Here is a 21,301-nt window from a genome sequence, read left to right on the forward strand (position 1 = left end):
ACTATATAATTGTTTGCTATCATTATACTTTTTTTTTTTTTTTAACAAGACAAAAGATATCAGTGAAGACGTTGCACTTTCCTGTGGGCTCCTGGGACAAAATATAAATGCTTATTTTTACAGTTGGGAATTTAAAAATGTGGTAGAAGCCAACGTGGAAGTGTTTAAAAAGTTAGTGATATATTATGAATCATGATCTCACACATTAGAAGGAAAGACTACGTCTGCTTTACTAGCCTCAATAGTGGGTGATTTTGATGTTTTAGGAAATAAATGTATAGCTTCAGTTTTCTGTGCTAGTAAGAAAGCCAGTAGCTGTAAATTCTTAGATAACTTCTAGCCATGTGTGGAAATATTGGCTTGAATCTCTTGCTTCCATTCAACATTTTAATGAACCTGCAGGTAGCAGCCGGATGCACCTTTTCTTGCCTCTCGCATCTCTGGACATCTAGTGAACTATGAAATGGCTAAACGGTGGGCTAAAAAGGAAGTGGAACGGCCCGGATAATCACTATACAGGCTGATTTCCTCTGGGTAATTAAGAGCTGACTGTCCTCATCAGGGTCCTCTCTTTCCTGTTAGCAGCGGCTTCCCTTTTGAGGCTCAGGATCTCCTAGGATCCTAAAGGAAAGGCCTGTCTCCTGGTGGCTAGACTGACATTGTCCTCAAAACTCTCTCCTACTTTCCTCAGTCTGTAGTACCTTCCGGGGAAATAAGTTCTGCCTGGATGCCAGAAGAGTGAGAAAAAGGGCACGCTTTGGTTCACCTTCCTTAAACCTTACCCAGTAATGATTATTTTGATTTTTGGAGACTGTGAAATTATTTAGTATTTCTAGAAGTTGCTCTACATACTCATTTGGGATATGCCTTAAATCTTCAGTTGGCTGTAGGTAAGTGTTTTTATTTCTTAACTTGCCAGGAACATTCTACCTCCTTACATATATAGCTTCCCTACCCCAGTTTAGTGACTCTGGTTTAGGTCCCTCTCAAAGACAGCATGGTGTAGCAGGAGGCCTAGCTTTAGAGCAGGACGGATGGATATGTAATCTTGGTCTAGTTATTTAGCCTTTTAAAAGTAACTTCATCTCTCAAATGGAAATGATAATACTTTTTTTTAGAGAATTGTTGGGATTAAATGAAATGATATTTAAAGTTTTTAGCACATTGCCTGTGAACTAACAGTAGGTGCTCAATTAGTTTTAGCCTGGGTTATCGAGTGCCTTCTAAATGTGTTAGAAACTGGGATATGAAGAAGACAGTCCCTGCACTCAAGGAATTTAAATCTGATAAAGGAAAAGGTTACTAAATATGAATCAGGAAATCTTTATTCCCTTTTATTCCTTCTTCCCTATTTCTTATGCATTTCTTTTCCTAGGTTAAGGTAAATTCTAGAAGGACCCTTCCTCCAAGAGTGACTAAGAAGACTCTAATAAGAGGAACAAACTGAGTAGAGTTGTCACAGGTTATCGGGGTGACTGGGAGCTTAGTCAAGGAGGGATAAAGTCAGCTGTTAGTCCCGTTATTAGTAAGTAGTAACAGGATTATTACCAGTTTGTAGGTGGGAGAGATGCCTAATAGGGGGTAAGGAAACTGTCAGGGAACTGAGGCAGGTCACAGGGCTTGTTTAAACTGAGTGACCTGCTAGGTAAACTTGTGTTTACTTTTTTTCCCACTTGCGGTCTTTTGGGCTAATTTCTGGAAACCTGCTTTCCTGGGTGCTGCCCCTCCCTCCCTGTCTTCAGGAACGGGATTGGAAGTAGCATTAGCCTGAAGAAGTTGTTCTATTTAGGGAGCTAAAGCAGAGGGCCAGTGATTAGGCCCTTATCTGCAGTGGGGCCTTTCTGAGTGGTGTGGGGACAGGATCGGAGCATCTGTCCTGACATCAACAGAGGCTCGGCTTTTTCTATCCCCTGGTTGCATCAGAACTATGAAGAAGCACTGATGGGCCGGGCCATCTGAATGAAAAAGCCCTTCATTGTGTTTCTTCAGCATTCCAGTGTCTGGTACAATTAGCCAAGACTCAGAAAACAAGTTGGACAAACAAGCAAGCAGCCTTCCACTGAAGGATAAAGGGATTTCTGGCACAGCTGAGTTAAGTGCGTTGACTGCAGAGACAAAGTGGGAGGGTCTGGGAAGAGGAAGGTGCCTTTGGGATGACATTCCTGGCTGGATGAGGGGAAAGAATGGAGCAAACAAGCAAATGGTATTTTTGAAGCTGATGAAATCTGCTGTGCCAGATCTCCCTAGAGGCTGGTTGGGGCCGGGCTACTCTGTAAGGAGGTGGAATCACTGGGGAGAGACTTTGACTCTTTGGGCAGCTCAAAGTTGGGACATGAAGCTCCCTGTGGAATCTAGGAAATCCGTTGGCAGCGGACAGCATGTGGGCTTGCCCCGTGATAGCCTCCCCGACCGACCGTGGGGCCTTCTCAGTCAGTTAACACTTTACACACACTTCAGCCTGAGAAGAGTCCAGCACCAGCAACAGGTTGTTGGGCAGTGAATGCACTCGGCCTGTCTCGGCCCATTTTACCTCACCAGCCCTCCTGCAACTGTCTCAGATTCACCGGGTCACAAGCTTCTGCTCTGCAAGTGGAGGGTACCTCAAAGACCGGCTTCTGCCTGCACAGGCTTACTCACTCACTAACTCGGCTGGACTTCTGCATCTGAAGCGCCCACCTCGCCTGCTGCTGTTGGTCTGAAAACACTGAGCTGGTGGCGCTTTTGAATAGGATGCCTCTTGCATGAAGACCTGGACCCAGTTTGGAAGTGCCCCAGGGAGGAGCTTCCTCTCTGACCTCAAGGGGAGGGAGGAGGTCAGTAGGAAGTGGTGGGTGGAGCCACTTCTCCTAACTTCTGCTGTCTCTGTTCATCGCACGGCCCTTTGGCTGTCTGTCTCTGTTCACCTCGCAGCCTTTTTTAAGGAGCTGCAGGGCGTGCACAGGCCCTTAGCCGGAGGTTCTTTGGCACACCTTCCTTCTAGGCAGGGTCAGCAGACGCTGGCGACATGTGGCCCAGTTACCAAGATGAGCACGAGTTCAGCACCCACCTGGTTTGCCGCATGTGCTGCATGGGTTAGTACGTGAAGTTTTTTTTCCTTGCCTGGGCCTGAGGATCCCAAATAGCCCTTACTCTCACTGACTCATAGGAACGCATGGGCTCTGAAGCCTTGGAGGCGTTAACAGCCTTTGGGCTTGTTAAAACGTGCAGTGGGAGAGACGGGGGTGCCCGACTTCCTGGGGAACTTCTTAAGCTTGTAGTGACTGGCAGTTAAGAGCCTAGGCTTTGGGTGTGGGACTTTTTTATAGAGACTGAATTCATGCTCATGCTTCTGTCTGTATCAGGAAACCACTTTTAAGTTATGTTGCATAGTTCTGAAAGTCCAGGGCGTATTTTTAGGAGAAGTTGGTTGGTTACAGAGCCACCTCTGAGCAGACAGGATTGTGGGAGGAGGGGAGGGTGGAGTCATGACCCAGGTTTCCTCTTTGGGGCTGATTGCTAATTCTCTTACATTTACTCTCTTGCCAGCTGTGAGGAGGGAAAAAGGCTTGAAAGTGGTCTGGGGATGGGGATCTTAAGAAGAGTTGGAGGCTAGGAAAAGAGTCTTGTTGGCTTAGATCTCTCTTGATAAAGGAGAGGAGTTCATTTAGATAATGTTCAGTGACCTTGAGCAAGTAGCCTAGCCTTTTTTGGCCATAGGTTTCCTTGGCTTCCAAACTGGAGGGTGTACAGACTGATGCTGGAGGTATCGTCATCAATTTCCGGTAAAATGGAAAAGATAAGGAAAATGTAGTGTGCCTTTCATAAAGATAAACTTATTTAAAAAACTGTCCTTTATTCTGAAAGTGCCCTTTCTACTTTTTTTTTTTTTTTTTTTTTAATGCTATTCTTGTCTGCTTACATTCTTTTTATTTATGTATGTATGTATGGCTGTGTTGGGTCTTCGTTTCTGTGCGAGGGCTTTCTCTAGTTGTGGCAAGCGGGGGCCACTCTTCATCGCGGTGCGCGGGCCTCTCACCATCGCGGCCTCTCGTTGCCGAGCACAGGCTCCAGACGCGCAGGCTCAGTAGTTGTGGCTCACGGGCCGAGTTGCTCCGCGGCATGTGGGATCTTCCCAGACCAGGGCTCGAACCCGTGTCCCCTGCATTGGCAGGCAGATTCTCAACCACTGCGCCACCAGGGAAGCCCGCCCTTTCTACTTTTTTGATGTTAAAATGTCCATTATTTTATGAAAGAATTGTTGTCAGATGGTAGTTTGGTTTTAGATATCTTTACTTAGCAAAATAAAAAGTTGACAACTTGATATTAGGTTTTCTAATTTATTTTGGAATATTTACTCATTTGTGAAATCTAAGTTTAGGAACTACTGGATTGATACTAGTACTAATATCTTTTGGTTTTGTATTCTTAGTTTCTAAAGCAGAACAAAATTGTGACCCAAACAGGCAGATTTTCACTAAAATTGAGATTGCTGGTTGTTTGGTCAAGAGGAGACTTCAGAAGAAATCTCAGAAGGGGAGTAGCAGAGCCAGGGTTCCAATCCTGTCTCCTGACTGCTAGACTAGTACTGCCAAATTTTTAAGTGCTTTCTGAGAAACAGAGTTGGTACTATAATAATGTTTGGGCACAAGGAGTAGCAGTTTTAGTCAGTTACTGCCATGGAGTCTAGCTTTTTATCTTTCCAGTATCATTGAGATTTTTTCCCTGAGATCTAGAGGAAAGACTCTTCTGCATCTGAAAATGCTTAGAGATAAAAGGGCCCTTTTTCTGTAATCAACAGAAAAGTATAAAGAAGTCTAGAAACTTTATTGAAATTTTCAGGGCAAAACATCATTCTCCTAGCTCATCCTACTCTGTTTAATCCCCTGGAGATACATATATATATATATATATATATATATATATATATATATATATATATATATATATATATATATATATACACACACACACACACAGAGAGAGAGAGAGAGAGAGAGAGATTGAAATAGGCCCTAATTCATACAGTCATTATGAGGAGTATATGATATTAAAGAGCTTAGCTCAGTGCAAGCTCCTCTGCTGATTTTGATATTGTTGATTCACAGCTGGTATTTGGAAACCATTGACCTAGTCCAGACTCCACACTTTATAAATGAAACTCAGGCTCACAGAGGGGAGATGAGTATCCTATAAGGTAAGCCACAGAGTAGAGGCTAGGAAATTCAAGTTATAGCCCTGATTCTGCCCCTCTGTAACCTTATCTAAATTCTTAAATCTGGGCTTCGATTTCTTCATCTTTAAGATGATTTTTTTGAGGATTGTTAACCCCTATATCTCTTTGTATCTGTGAAGTATTTTATTTTTTCTGAATGTGATACTCCATTAAATACTCTAGAAGCTATTGTGTTTTTCTCCCTCTTCCGTTCTCCGTATAAGCCTCTCGTTCTGTCTCTGTGGCTCTTTCTTTTGCCACCAGGCTTACTCCTGGCTTATTTCTTTATGTAACTTCTGCCTTGTACTCTCTGATTCCCAGTAGGGCAAAGAATTACTGGTAACAAAGTTCAGATTTTCTTAAGAAATAACATAAAATTTTAATTTTGCCCTGAAGTCCCTAGTTATCACTTTCCTAAATTCCCATGTCTCAATCCTCATTGAGACGTTCTGAGTCTTCACCCGCTCTTGGTGACAGATACCTTTCATGAATCCCTGTTATAGTTGTACTTTGCACCTCTCCTCTTCCCTTCATCATATAGGACTATATTGTGTTGCCTTCTAATAATTTCACAGTGGCAGGAGAGTGTGGTGGCTAAAAGTCCATGACAGACTTGGATTTGAATCTCAATTCTACTACTTAGTAGCCATGTGACATTGGGCAAATTATTAATAAGCATTTCTGAGCCTCAATTTGAACTATGAAATGAAGATAAATAATGTGTACTTGATAGAATTGTGAAGATTAAGTCAAATATCAGTACTAAATGAGACAGGCCTTGCACAGTGCCTGACATGGAGTAAACACAATAAATATCGAGGTCATTCTTATCTCCCAAAGTTGACTTATATACTTCTAAGGAAAGGAATCATTTATAATACTGGTGCCATTGTATATTATTGGTAAACATTTTAATCGCTTGATCTCCATTTCAGACCATTTTCTTTGAGCTCACATTAAGTGGTGTGAAGTCTCCTGGGTCTAGATGTGGCAAGAAGAATTTAGAAAAGCTGTAACTGTGGAAGGGACGTCTGAATGGAGATCCCTGCTCTCCGCTGAAAAGCAGTCTTTTAATTATCATTTGAGAATATTTTTTAGTCTGACTTTGAAAATACCATCATAAAGTATCCATATAGATATAACCTTGGCACACAGTGGGCTCTCACATAGTATATATGGTTAAATAAATGAGCATTCCTGAGTGCTTACTATTGTCCTAAATGTTAGATATATATATCTATATATTTTAAAAATTTATTTATTTATTTATTTATTTTTGGCTGTGTTGGGTCTTCGTTTCTGTGCGAGGGCTTTCTCTAGTTGTGGCGAGCGGGGGCCACTCTTCATCGCGGTGCGCGGGCCTCTCACTGTCGCGGCCTCTCTTGTTGAGGAGCACAAGCTCCAGACGCGCAGGCTCAGTAGTTGTGACTCACGGGCCTAGTTGCTCCGCGGCATGTGGGATCTTCCCAGACCAGGGCTTGAACCCGTGTCCCCTGCATTGGCAGGCAGATTCTCAACCACTGTGCCACCAGGGAAGCCCCTAAATGTTGGATATTGAACGAAATTTAAAACATGGTTCTTGACTCCAAAGAACTAAAGTTCAGATAGAGAAATGGGATTTACATGTAAAGATATCTAGCAATAGATTTTATATGTTCAGTGCCAAGTAAATTAAATAAACACAGGCATCCAGAGATGGCTGGGATAGCCAGAAGGGTGTAAAGGAAGAAGTGGACTTCAGCTGGACCTTGTAAGGAGGCTCTAAATTAGATAAAACAAGAAGAGGAGGGTAGATATTTCAGTAGGGAGAAATAGGTGAACAAAGGCAAGAATGTGCAAGGTATGTTTGGAAACTGAGGTCAGAATGGTTGCAGTTGAGTCATGCAGGGGAGAGTCTAAAGATAAAGTTGAAAGAGTAGATAGATTGTAAATTTCTTCAGGTTAGGGACCATGTCTTATCTTTATCTCTTCCAACCACCTAACACATAGTGAATAAAAACTGGAATTGAATTTCAGAGGGTTGTAGTGGACAGTAGAAACAAAGGACTTGGGCTTGAGCCTCTGGTCATCTGAGAGCCACTAAAGGATTTTGAATAGAGGGGTAATACGAGCAAAGTGGTGATTTAGAAAGACTTGTTGAAATAGGCTGGCTGTACTACCTGCCACGGCCTCAGCTATCAACTGTTAGCATCAAATCTGTATCCTCAATTCTGCCTGCTCTTCTGAACTCTAGACCTAAGGTTCCAACTGTCTGCAGGAAGGGCCTGCTGACATCTCATTATGTTTCTTCTATTTTACCCAACCTATCCTCACCCAGTCTGTGCCACCTGTTTTACTTATCTCCAGATACCACTCCTCCCAGTTGCTGTGACTGGAAACTTTTTTTTTTTTTTTTTTTTTTTGTGGCTGCGCTGGGTCTTCATTGCTGCGCGCGGGCTTTCTCTAGTTGCGGCGAGTGGAGTCTACTCTTCGTTGTGGTGCGCGGGCTTCTTGTTGCGGTGGGTTCTCTTGTTGCGGAGCACAGGCTCTAGGGCACACGGGCTCCAGTAGTTGTGGCACGTGGGCTCAGTAGCTGTGGCTCGCGGGCTCTAGGGCGCACGGGCTCCAGTAGTTGTGGCACGTGAGCTCAGTAGCTGTGGCTCGCTGGCTCTAGACACAGGCTCGGTAGTTGTAGTGCACGGGCTTAGTTGCTCTGCAGCATGTGGGATCTTCCCGGACCAGGGATCGAACCCGTGTCCCTTGCATTGGTAGGCGGATTCTTAACCACTGCACCACCAGGGAAGTCCCTGTGACTGGAAACTTTAGAATTATCTCGAACTCTCCCTTTCCTTAACATCTAGTCAGTAGTTAAGGGCTATTGTTTCTTCCTCTACATTGGAGTGGGGATCTGGCTGCCCCTGCCCTATTCATGCTCTTAGATTTCTTTCTTGGTCTGTCACACACAGTAGGCCTCTAATTGCTTCTACCTCTTAGTGTGTCTCTGCTGCAGCCTGGCCTTCCGTCCAATGCCAGATTAAGCTTTCCAAAACACCCTCTGGTTCAGAAAATTACAGTGGTATCCTTTTATCTACTGAATTAAGTAGATGCTCCTCATTCCTGCTCTCTGGAGTGATGTGGTCTCAGGTGACCTTGTTAGCTTCCCTTCTCATTACATGGCTTAACTGTATGCTTTGTGTAGCCACACCATTCCTGCCAATGTATCCTGTGTACTCACATATCACCAAGTCACTGCTTGTGCTTATTCTTCACTCTGGAATTCCTTAACCTCTTTTTGGGCTGTCAAAATCATACTTGTCACCCAAGGTTTACTTCAAATACCACACCTTTCATGAACTCTTCTCCTATCCGTCCGTCAGAATTAATCAGCTTTGTTTATCAGCATGATTTTGTGCAGCTTGTATCTGGTGTGCTATTTGCGTGGTGTTATTGTTAATTATTTATTTACATATTGGTCTCTGCCACTAGATTGACCTCATGTGGTCAAGGAACAGGCCAATTCCAACTTTCTATATATTTATTTCCCTTTTTGTCAGCTCAGATATCTCATTATTTATTTATTTATTTAAAAGATTTATTTTTTATTTATTTATTTTATTTATTTTTGGCTGTGTCGGGTCTTAGTTGTGGCGTGTGGGCTCTTCGTTGTGGTGAGCGGGCTTCTCTCTACTTGTGGCGTGTGGGTTTTTCTCTTCTCTAGTTCAGGTGCGCAGGCTCTAGGGCGTGTGGGCTCTGTAGTTTGCGGCACGTGGGCTCCAGTTGAGGCGCGTGAGCTCAGTAGTTGCAGTGTGCAGGCTTAGTTGCCCCGCGGCATGTGGGATCTTAGTTCCCTGACCAGGGATTGAACCCACATCCCCTGCGTTGTAAGGCGGATTATTAACCACTGGACCACCAGGCAAGTCCCAGGTATCTCATTTTTAGATTTTCAGGTGGTTGGTGCTTCTTGGGCTTCTTGAACCACTTGTCATTTTTCTGTGGCCCTCAGGGAAACAAGCAGAGGCTCTTCTCTCTTTACTTTTTTAATGATTCATGATGCTGTGTTGGGCTATGTTGGAATAGAACACAGAACTGTGTGCCTCAAATGCAGGCTTTCATTCCGACCCCAGGCCTATCCTCAAAATGCTCCGAGTAGGACAGATGGACAAGCAAACTGTGATACCTTGAAATAGGCACAAGAGGGAGATCACTCAACTAGTGTATATAAGGGATGGAGGAGGTGACAGCTGAGTTGAATGCTGAAGAATGAGTAGTCAAGGAAATGGGGGAGCTATCTTCCATGCAGAGAGCACAGTAAATGCAAAGCATGGAAGGGTGAGAGCACATGCCTCATTTGGGCAAAACTGTACATTCGGCAAGGCTGGAAGTTAGAGTTTTTATGAAAGGGTGGAGAGGGAAGAGTGGCCACATATGGGCCTTAGGTCCCAAGCTAAAAAGTTCAAATGTTATCCTGAATGCAGGCATCAGGCTTCAGAATCCAGTAGAGCTGGGTTCAGACTTACCTTGTGATCTCCGGCAAGTTACTTAGCCTCTGTGGGCTTTATCTTTCCTGTAAAATAATGCCTCTCAGGGTTGTTGAGCATTGGAAACAGTATATGTAAGGTACTTGGCATATAAGTAGAGACTCGATAAATGTTATCTGTTAATATTATTAGGATAAGGATTCACTGAAGGATTTTAGTGTGGGCAACATTGTCCACAGCGCCGGCAGCACTGAGGAGGGTGGTGTCTTAGTCAGTTTGGGCTGCTGTAACAAAACCATAGACTCAGTGTGGCTTAAACAACATTGATTTCTCACACTTCTGAAGGTGGGGAAGTCCATGGTCAAGGCACCTACAGGTTTGGTGTCTCGTGAGGGCCTCTTCCTGGTTCATAGACAGCTAGCCGTCTTCTTGCTGCACCCTCACGTGGTGGAGTGGGAATGAGAGAGCTCTCTGGGGTCCCTTTTGTAAGGATACTAATTCCATTTATGAGAGCTCCACCCTCATGACCTAATCACCTCCCAAAGGCTTCAACTCCTACTTCTGTCACATTGGGGATAAGATTTCAACATACGAATTTCAGGAGGACACAGACATTCAGGCCATAACAGATAGATTATAGCAGGGAAACCTATTAGAAGCAGAGAGGGAGACAAGAAGAGTTCATTTTTAGACAAGTTGAGCTTGAAACGAGCATGAAATTTTTAGGAGTCAGTTGGACATATGAGAGTGGTGTTTAGGATAAAGGCCTGAGCTGAAGATACAGATTGGGAATTGTCAGTGTACAGGTTACAGTTGAAACTGTGGAAGTAGATTAAATCATTCTGGGAGAATGTAGAGAACAGGTATTATTTACTTTTTTTGGAAATATATAGGTTTTTTTTTTTTTCTCCATGCCATAGTGTACATAACACCAAAAATTTTGCATGCGATTTTAGGTGGTTTATGACTCCCCCCAACCCCGCAAATCCATTTATGGACCCTTAGGCCCATGGATATCTTAAGAAGCTGTAATACAGAATAAAAAGGAAAGAGGGCTAAGAATGAGTAAACATTTAAGGGGTGAACAGAAGAGAGGGAACAGTTAAAGGGGAAGGAGGGAAACCAGGGTAGAATGAAGTCTCAGAATCAAGAGGGAGAGTGGGTTTAAAAAGTAAAGGAATGGTCACCAGTGTCTTCTGGGTTGGCAGTTAGGTGACTGTGGGGAGGGCAGTTTCAGTGAATTGGTGGGGCTGGAAGCCAGGTCACATGGCTGAGCAGGAGGTGCAGAAGTAGAGACAGTGAACACTGTCATCTCACTGTTCCGGAGCCGAGGGGAAAGGAGAGGAGTCGTTAAAGATATACAAGCTAGGGGATGATGGTTGGATTAAACTCTCAAGGAGAAGGGAAGATATAGGATCCAGATTTCAGAGGGAAGGACTTGCCTAGGTAACAAGGAGGGACATCTCTGCCAATGAAACTAAAAGAAAATTAGGGTAGGTATTGGTAGCTCGGTGTCCTGTAGTGGTCTTAATAAAGTTGGAAGCAAGTAGTAAATCCCTCTAATTAAGCAACCCTCACATGATTAATTGGTGCCTCAATATGTTCAATCTAAGAATTTTGCAGTGGCCTGTTTGGTTCTTCGTGGTCAGTTCATAGCCTTTGGTGGGGCTGAGCTTACAAGAAGCATCTAAAAGAATATCACCTTTCCTGTGATTGACTGTTTTCTTCTTACATAAGGGTACCTTCTTAAAATTCTATCTCCAGTGTTAGGTAGAAAGATCTTCACTGGGCCTGGAATTAAATGAAGGATTTATGTATAGGGAATCAAACCTAAAACTTATTAAAAACTTTCAAAGTCTGAGCTGTTTGGAGTGTTCTGAAGGTCTCTGTAATAAAGTTGCTCTTTGGCTTCCCTAATGAATTTCCTTGCTGATATTAAGATCTTAAACTCCAGACACTGCAGTATCCTCTTATTCTGATACTTAAGTCAGGAGAGAATGTTCATGTAATTGATTGGTCTGCAACAAAGGATCCTAAAAAAGGATCCTCTGGCTTTGGGGCAAGGTTGTTCTATAAAACCCTTTCCTGAGGAACTTACAGCTTGGCTCTAAGCAGGCTAGCTGCTCTTGGGAAGGACTTGTAATCATGCTGCTTTTAGTAATTACATTCAGAATTAGTACTTGGACCTCTTCCCTCTGAATTGAAAGTCAGTTTTTTAGCTATTCGAAGCATGACTGATATGAGGCCATCCGGTTTCCCTAGTGCATTATCCCCAAGGTGGGGCTCGGTAGGTGAACAGCATATCTCTGGGTAGTAAAATTTAAAAGACTCAATCGTGTTAATCGCATCTTCAGGTCTAAAAGAAATGAGGCAGTGGACTGAACTCTTATAAGTGACTTGGTTTTGATTTCTGTGTGTTTCTTTAGCCAGTCTTCTAATCATATATTGGCCAATCAAGAATGTTTATTTATTACCTATAAGAGTCCAGTCCAGGGAATTCCCTGGTGGTCCAGTGGTTAGGGCTCGGGGCTTGCACTGCTGGAGCCCGGGTTCGATCCCTGGTAGGGAAAATAAGATCCCACAAGCTGCGTGGTGCGGCCAAAAAAAAAAAAAAACCCGTCTAGTCCAATATGTAAAAAAACTCAGATACACCAGTAAGTATCACCTGTTTGCTGGGACATGCAAACATAATGGAAAAACAGTATTAAAGCTAACTAAAAGTTCTGCCCACCACATTTTCACCAATGCCAGGTCCACTCTGCTTTACTCTATTTATTACCCTTATAACCAAGAATAGTCTGTTTCTAATTTTACAAAGTTCTCACTCTGAAGACACAGGTTTTCTTTATAGAATTTCTTTTATTATAAAAGTAATATGGGTTTGCTATAATAGGTTAAACAATACATAGATGGAAAAGAAAAAGTTAACAGATTTCCTTTTAAACTACCCAATATTTTTTTTTTTTTTTAAATTTATTTATTTATTTATTTATTTATGGCTGTGTTGGGTCTTCGTTTCTGTGCGAGGGCTTTGTCCAGTTGCGGCAAGTGGGGGCCACTCTTCATCGCGGTGCGCGGGCCCCTCATTATTGCGGCCTCTCTTGTTGCGGAGCACAGGCTCCAGACGCGCAGGCTCAGTAATTGTGGCTCACGGGCCTAGTTGCTCCGCGGCATGTGGGATCTTCCCAGACCAGGGCTCGAACCCGTGTCCCCTGCATTGGCAGGCAGATTCTCAACCACTGCGCCACCAGGGAAGCCCATTAAACTACCCAATATTTTAAAGAGGTGGAATTCATATGATTTCTTTTTAGTCCACTGCCTCAGTTCTTTTAGACCTGAAGATGCGACTAACACAATTGAGTCTTCTTTATTTTCTACCCATAGTTATTCTGTTAACCTACCAAGCCCTCCCATGGGGATAATGCACTAGGGAAACCAGGTGTTTTCTCATCAGTCATGCTTCCAGTAGCTAAAAAGCTGACTTTCAGTTCAGGTAAGGGGAAGGATTTATTTTAGTCTTATAATGTAGAGCTTTAGATGTTAGAAGCTATGGGACATGCAGAAAAGTAAAGCATGATCTCTTTCCTCAAGGAGTTAATGATCTCATTGATGAGTAAGAATGAGCATATTAAAAGATCAGAATTTATATAATTGTTTAAGTATGGATTGAGTGATTAGCATAGTAAGTACCATAAAAATTTGGAGAACAAAGAGACTATTGAGAAATGGAATTGTCAGGAAAGGCTGCCAGAGTAATTTTTCTCAAACACAAATCTCACCGTGTCATTCTTCTATTTAAAATCTTTCAATACTTTCCCTTACCTTCCCCTTACCAGTTTCTTGGTGATAAAGTTTGGACTCCTTAGCTTGTCATGAAAGGCCATGATTTGACCCATGCCATTCTATCCAGTTTTAAGTGTCACCACTACCTATTACATGTCCTGTCTTTCAACCATCCTTAATTCTGTGCAGTTGTCTGAACATGAGCTCCTTATCTACGTGACTTGGCACTAGGTAGAACTTCATGTAGTAGCTTTGTGCCTTCTCTTTCTGGCTAACTTGTACTCATCTTTTAAGGTTTAGTTAGTCACCCACCTGGAAACGTTCACTAACCTCCCATGGGTCCCTCCTCTACTCAGACAGGCTTAGCCATTTCTCTTACGTTCTTGAGCACTCTGTGCTTACCTCTGTTAGCAGCACTTGTCAAGCTGCATTGAAGTTATTTCTCCTTTCTGCTAGACTTTTAAAGGTAGGGACTGTGACTTTGTGTAACACAGGGTATTCCAAGCAGCTAGCTCCTTAATAAGGACTTATTCAAAGAATAAATGAGTGAATGAATGAGCTGAATTTTAAAGAATAAATAGCATTTGGAGAGGTGGAGAGGAAGAAAGTAGCTTGCCATGAAGAGAAAACAAATGTCAGTGATTTAGATGAGATTGTAGCTGCAAGCTGATTCTGATTCAGTCTGCAGATGGTACAGGCTTGGAAAGGATGATGAAGAGGTCAGATAACTGAATCAGCATCTAAAGAAGATCAAAAGATCAAAATATGTTGGAATGACAGTTGTCAAATCTAATAAAAATTCTGGCTTCAAATACTTGCAGGACTCTATGAAGTGAAAATTAGATAAGACTTAAAAAAAAATCCCAACAGTTCCAAGTGAGAGCCAATAGGTAGAATTTAGAAGGATGCAGATTAAGACATGTTATGGAACTATTAAGTTAGTATGTGTTGCTTTATGAGGTAGTGAATTCTCTATTATCTTAAGTTTTAAGAGTCAATAATATTGTAGATGTATGCAAGATTTGGACAGACCTTTCAACTCTGAACATATGATTCTTTGTTGTTGAGGGGATTTGTGAATCAGCAGGGAATTAGACTAGATCCATTCTAATTCCTATGTTCTGTGGTCTGTAATAGGAAGAGATCACTGTTCCTTGCAAATTAAGCAGGAAAGGAAGAGGTAGAGGTAAGCTTAGAGACAGATGAAGCAGCACTTACTGGATGGCTATAGATTCAGAAAAATAAGAAGATAGTGCATCCACCTGGAAGTGGAGAGAAAGCCTTAGCATTGTTTGAAACGGTACCTGTGTGGCTTTTACTTGGGAGTCAGTAAGAAGGAATAACTGTGGCAGTAGGGAGAGAAAACCTAATTGAAGTTTATGTGAATTACTAGTGAGCCAGAGTTACATAATTCTGCTACTTTCTTCTGAAATTTCTCTGAGTTGGAGAAGAAGTGGAGGAGTCAAGCCATGGTAGTCATTCAGGTTTGAGGATTGTCCTGGTGAACATACTAGTAGAAGGTTAGGCAGGTGAGACTCCCTGGGGTATTAGTGACTGCAGCTTTGAATTGCTTAACCATGTTGCCTAGCACAGACTGGGATCATCTTAGGTGTTCTTAGTAAACAGGGTAAAATAAGAAGGGAGTGATTGAAGGTTGAGAATGATGAGGAGGTATGAAAGATTGATAAAGATGACTGCTAAATAGGTATGTTTGGAGAAGGAATGAGGCTCAGGAAGTGGCATGGTGGTGGCTGGCTGTGAATTGGAGATGAAGGTCAGTGGAGCCAAGCAGGCTCACATGCATTGTCCACACATACGCTGAAGTAATTTGAGGATGATGCCATAGGATACCCTTGGAGATAGTAAATGTGAACCAAGTTGTTAAGAGAAGTTAATGTAGATTTGCCACGTGGAGGGAGCAGGCAGCAGGGAATGGTCGATGACAGAAAGGATGATTTGAACAAGATGGTATAGTGGAGGGCAAGGGCTTCAAATAAGTAGAAAAGGAACGGAGCTGATGAATCAGTGGTCTGGAGGTGGTGTTGTGGGAGACGGTGAGTCCTCCGTAGGATCAGGCCTCTGTGGCGCAGTCATTGTCAACTGTTGACAGTCATGCTTCTGTTAAAGAGGTGAACAAAATTGAGAATGAAAGACAATTTGCCTACAAAAAAGGTGGGGCTCTGTAAGACTTGGGAGAAGGGAGGGAGGGAGGAGGTGTGCGGGGCAGGGCATAGTGGGCAGCTCTGAGCGTTTGGTTGGTGAGGCTGGGGAGGAAGCTGGAGTGAGGGAGTACTGGGGAGGAGGGGGTGGGAGGAGAGCATTGATCAAGAGGACCGGTGTGTGGAGGGTGAGATGTAACCCTGCACTGTAGGCGTCCCGAACGCCAAGGGCACTCCACCCCTTCTGTTGGGGGTTTTCACAGCTTTGGCTTTTTGGAGCTTGCTGGGGGCAGGGGAAGCAGGGAACCACTGTGCCCCCCGGAGAATTGCGATGCGAAGGAGACTTTGCCATGACAAGATTCTTGAGGCACATGGTTCTGTCTAATGCGTAAAGTGACAACATGGTAAGGACAGAAGAGAAAGTTCAGACAGACTGAACCTTCCCAACAACAAGACGCTGTCTCATAGTCCTGAGGAAACTGTCTCCACTGTCCCGGAGAATCTGGGTGTGGGCAAGGCAGTGTTTGGGGAACGTATTGCCGGGTAGCGCTAAGCCAGTGCCTTCTCCTTGTTTCCTCACAGATGAACGGGACCGTGTGCAGAAGAAGACGTTCACCAAGTGGGTGAACAAGCACCTGATGAAGGTAGGACCCCCTCATGGATGCCGCCCTGGCCCCTCTGGCTGCTCCTGATCTGGATCTGTCAGTCCCTTCTCTCAGTTCATGTTGCTGGCCATGTGCTCCAGTTGATGCGGTTACACATGACTTTTTTTTTTTTTAATATCTAACATAGTCCGAATAACGCAGAAACTTCCACTGATCAGTTTCTTGGTGAAGACAGTAACACCTCCGTTACCTGAGGAGGCTGAGGGTGAGGATACCGTGGGGTGATTCCTGGGATTCCAAGAACACTTTGCACCAAACTTTACGTACTATTTTGTAAGCCCCTTTCTTGTTTTAAATTTTTTAACCTGATTACTGTGGAAGGATGGGGCAGAGGGGATTTTGTTCTCTCTCTCTTAAAGTATGCAAATCTTGAATGATCAGTTTAATGAATTTTTTAAATATGTATATTCAGGTATAACCCGCATGCAGTTTAAAATACAGAGCAAAATGGCTAGGGTTGGAGGGAGATCTTATTATTTTTTTTATATTATTATTTTTAAATAGAGGAAAACCCAAGGCAGAGGCATATTAAATACTCACCTAAGGATAAACAGTATGACTAATGTGGCAGTCAGATTTGAAAACAAAGTTTTTAAGTTACAATAATTACTCAACTCAAATAACTGTGAGTTATAATAATCACTGCTCTGGGAAAGATTACCAGTGACCTCTTAATTGCTGTATCTAGTAGCCTAGTTTTATCTTCTTCTCATTTGATTTCTCTGTAGCATTTGACAGTGTTGACTAACTCAGTGCTCCCTTTGTTTTTTTTTAAATTTATTTTATTTTACTTTATTTATTTATGTATTTATTTTTGGCTACGTTGGGTCTTCATTGCTGTGAGCAGGCTTTCTCTAGTTGTGGCGAGCGGGGGCTACTCTTCGTTGTGGTGTGCGGGCTTCTCATTGCTGTGGCTTCTCTTGTTGCAGAGCACAGGCTCCAAGGGCATGGGCTTCAGTAGTTGTGGCTCGTGGGCTCTAGAGCACAGGCTCAGTAGTTGTGGTGCGCGGGCTTAGTTGCTCCGCAGCATGTGGGATCTTCCCGGACCAGGGCTCGAACCCGTGTCCCCTGCATTGGCAGGCGGATTCTTAACCACTGTGCTACCAGGGAAGCCCTCACTGCTCCTTTAAAGCTCTCTTTTATGTTGCCTTCTAGGACACTGCGTTTTCCTCAGTTACCTCTTCCCTCCATGAATGCCTCTTTCACTGGCTTCTCTTCCTCTGTCTGAGTCCTCCATGTTGACGTTCCCTGGGTCCTAACCATTTTCTTGTTTTCTTCTCTGTATTCTTTGGCAGTCTCATTTGTGTTAGCCACGGGGATCATTCGGTTGCGTGGAATGCAAGGAATCATAAGTAGAAAGGTATACAGGGTGATCTCCAGAGTCTGGTGTCTGGATGCATCTGAGCTTTATGAAAACTAAACTTTATTGGGCAGTTACTCTCTCTTTCTCTTTTTATGAGGCCTTGTGTTTCTTCATTTTTATATCTTTATGTGTGTCTCCTACATTTAGTTCTCTGCATTCCTCCCGTTGCTTGTGTGTGAGCCATGGTGGCTGTCCCTCAAATGGTAATGTAAACCCCTGCAGCTACATGATTCTAAAGACACAAACACAAGCGATCTGGTTAGCTGAGGTTTTCTTCTCCTCCATGGGTCAGTGGTCTGTCGATTTAGTTCAGTAAACTATGGCCGGGGAGATGGTTACATAAATCAAACATGGCTCATTACGGCCACTTGTTTAACTACAAATGAGGGCGATTTTCTAGCTACAAGATACAGATAAGGAGGTGATGATAGTGCCTTTTCCTGCATTCTTTCCTAAGCCCAGGACCTGTATCTCACAGTGTACTTGACACAGTCATCTGGATGTTATCCAGACATGTCCTATATTCAACACATCCCGAATTGCTCAGTATTTTCACTCATGTACCTAGCTGTCCAAGTTAGGAACCTAGAGTCATACTATATTTAGTCCTGCCCATCATCTCTCCCTGTCACCAACTATAGTCAGTCACTTCGAACTCAGAAAGATGCTTGCATCTGGTTTCTCTTCTCCATCCCCATTACCTCTGTTCTAGTCCGGGACCTCTTCATCTCTTGACTTGGCCATAATAGTTTCCTAATAAAGTTTTCTATAAGAACAAATGTAATGATAACGGTAGTAGTTTATTGAGTGCTTACTGTAAATCAGACTTCCGGTACTAAGTCTTTTACGTGGATCATCTCATTTAATTCTTCACTGACCTTATGCTGTAGATTCTATTAATAGTCCCATTTTATCAGTGAGGTTCAGAGAGGTTAAATAACCTGTTCAAGGTCATACCACTAGAAAGAAGAAGAGCTAAAATACTAGAACTCAGGCAGCCTAAAGTCTAGCACCTGCACTCTTAACGTCTGCAGTACTGACACTGGTCTGCCTACCTTTCCAGGCTCATAGTGTCATATTCCCCTCAGACCTTAAGCTCTTGCTGAACTGTTTGCCATGCTATTTATGACTCTGTATCTTCGCTCATGGGGCTCCCTCTGCGTGGATTACCTTCCCCAACTCTGTTCTGCCTGGACAACACCAACTTAACACCTCCTCAATAGATATTTTCCTGACTCTCCCACCTGGAATTGACTGGCCTTTCCTTTGTGCCCTCCCTGTATTCGTTATGTACTTCCGTTATAGCACCTGCAACATTCATCTTTCTGCCAGATTGTAACTTGAAGGTTGATGTTGTGTCCTATTTTTTTAGTCGGGACAAAATAGATAGGGAGAAAAAAACCTGCAATTTTCCTCTAATTTCTTCAACATTTACCAGTTAGTTGCCTCTAGTTTGGTGGCACATAACTCTGTCATGGTGCAGAGCCCTTCACAGCCTGTTTCCAACCAGGCATTGTCCCCTGCATAGCCTGTGCTGTAGCCGTACGAAACATCTCACTGCTTCCTAAACACTGTGTACTTTCATACCTCTTTGCTTATTCATTTCTCTCTCCCTTGAATGCATGTCTTGGCCTCCTCTGCCTGGCCGTCACCCACTTACCCTTCAAGGCCCAGGTCCAGTATCCCCTTCCTGAGGCTCTGACCTCCATCCCTTGGACTAAATTAATTGCAGCTCCATCTCTGTGCCATACCGCTTTGAAGAGATGGGCTTGTGTGTTCACACATCGGTGTCCTCTGCTCCTTGAAGGCTAGGACTTGTGCTACTGTCTCAGCCAAGTACTGCACCCGGAGCATGAGAAGTATCCAGTAAGGATTTGTTACCTTGAGTAAATAATAGCTCAACAGTCTTTTTAGCTTACAAAGCATATTCTAATCTGACTTGATCCTTACAGTAACCCTGAAGGAGGTAAAGGTATTTTATCCTTTCAGTTTTAACAATTGAGGAAAGTGAGAATTAGAAGAATGAAGTGACTTTCCCAAGGTCATACAGCTAGTGAAGGATGGAGCTAAAGAGCAGTCATGAGTCTTCTGGCTGGAATTACTTGTTATTACTATTAAATATGCCCCCACCTTGCTCTGCTTTCATACCTCATCTCTTAACAATTGGAAGAACTGAATTTATCCTGCCTCAGGCTTGTCCCCCTAAACTTTGTAGTTGGATGCAAATGCTCTGGCTCCCTGCTCTTCACTTGTAGCTGATGTTGCCTGTTGAACCTCTGCCTCAGTGCTGTGTGATGACAGGAGGCCCAGGGAGGGAGAAACTAGACGAACACATCATAGCATTGTTAGAAATTGGAGACCAGCCAGAGCTTTACTTAAATCCTTGGCAATTTTTCATCTTTTCTCAGGCCCCCAGCCTTACAGTTCCAATGGCATTTTCTCATCTTGGAATATTTCACGGAGATTCACTGCTCATCAGAATCATAGCTCCATGTTGGAATTCTTTGAACTTTGGGCTGAGAATTAGGGATCAAGATCTGTTTTTTGTAATTCAGGCATCCTTTGCTTTGCTCCGCAAGTACACATGAACTACATTAGTGTTGCCATTGGCAAGTAGAATGATGTAAGATCAAAACAACCAAGTCCCTCAAGTTCTAGATTTAGTCGACCTAATGTCTTGGATTCCCAAATATCTCTTTAGGAAACAGTTTGTTCTTGCATAAGCAAATCAACTCCTCTTTATTAGCTGAGAACACTGTTGGTCCAATCATAAAAGAGATTTAAGGATGTAAGCATCTGAAATATATAAATAACCTAATTTTAGAACACAAGTCCTACAAATCGAAGAGTTCTGCTCATATGCCAGAACCATCAAAAATAAAAACTTAAGAGTTTTAAGTGAGATTTTACTTACATTATCCTTGATATATCTCTGGGTTCTGGTAGCTGATAAAGTATCCCAAAGAGAACTTCAAGAAAGGCTGAGATGATGAGACAGAACTGAGAGCATGAGCTCCTGAGAAGGAGGAGGAAGGCTTTCTCTGGTCGGTTTCTACTGACTGCGGACGTTAGTGGGTAGAAAGGAAGGAAAGCATTTAATCTAACAGATGGACTAGTTCTTTCCATCTTTAGTCATGTACACAGTCTAGAAGCAACTGGCCTTCCTGGAATTTTAGTTAAGAATTCCAGATAGGGGCTTCCCTGGTGGTGCAGTGGTTAAGAATCCGCCTGCCAATGCAGGGGACACGGGTTCGAGCCCTGGTCCAGGAAGATCCCACATGCCGCGGAGCAACTACGCCCGTGCGCCACAACTACTGAGCCTGCGCTCTAGAGCCCGCGAGCCAAACTACTGAGGCCTGTGAGCCACAACTACTGGGGTCTGTGTGCCTAGAGCCCGTGCTCCACAACAGGAGAGGCCACCGCAGTGAGAAGCCCACACACCCCAACAAAGAGCAGCCCCCGCTCGCCGCAACTAGAGAAAGCCCGCGCGCAGCAACGGAGACCCAACACAGCCAAAATAAATAAATAAATAATTTGTTTAAAAAAAAAAAAAAAAAAAAAAAGAATTCCAGATAAACCAGCAAAAGTTTTTAACTCCAAAGTTTTACTAACGTTCTCAATTTTTCTCCGCCTGTTTGAGGCTCTCTAGCTGAACACAGGGTGGGAGAATGCTCTAATGGTTG

At 43.3% G+C, this 21,301-nt stretch overlaps 1 protein-coding gene across 24 annotated transcripts in view; it reads left to right on the forward strand.

Annotated features, from left to right (window-relative positions):
* MACF1 (microtubule actin crosslinking factor 1) overlaps positions 1-21,301 on the forward strand; it is a 342,706-nt gene that overhangs the window by 108,236 nt on the left and 213,169 nt on the right. For all 24 annotated transcript variants that reach the window (XM_036835427.1, XM_036835461.1, XM_036835471.1 and 21 more), the window contains exon 2: positions 16,173-16,234. In XM_036835427.1, coding sequence (XP_036691322.1) covers positions 16,173-16,234 — 62 coding nt within the window. The remainder of the gene's footprint in view (positions 1-16,172; positions 16,235-21,301) is intronic.

This window comes from Balaenoptera musculus, chromosome 1 (assembly GCF_009873245.2).
Source record: "Balaenoptera musculus isolate JJ_BM4_2016_0621 chromosome 1, mBalMus1.pri.v3, whole genome shotgun sequence".
Lineage (NCBI taxonomy): Eukaryota > Metazoa > Chordata > Mammalia > Artiodactyla > Balaenopteridae > Balaenoptera > Balaenoptera musculus.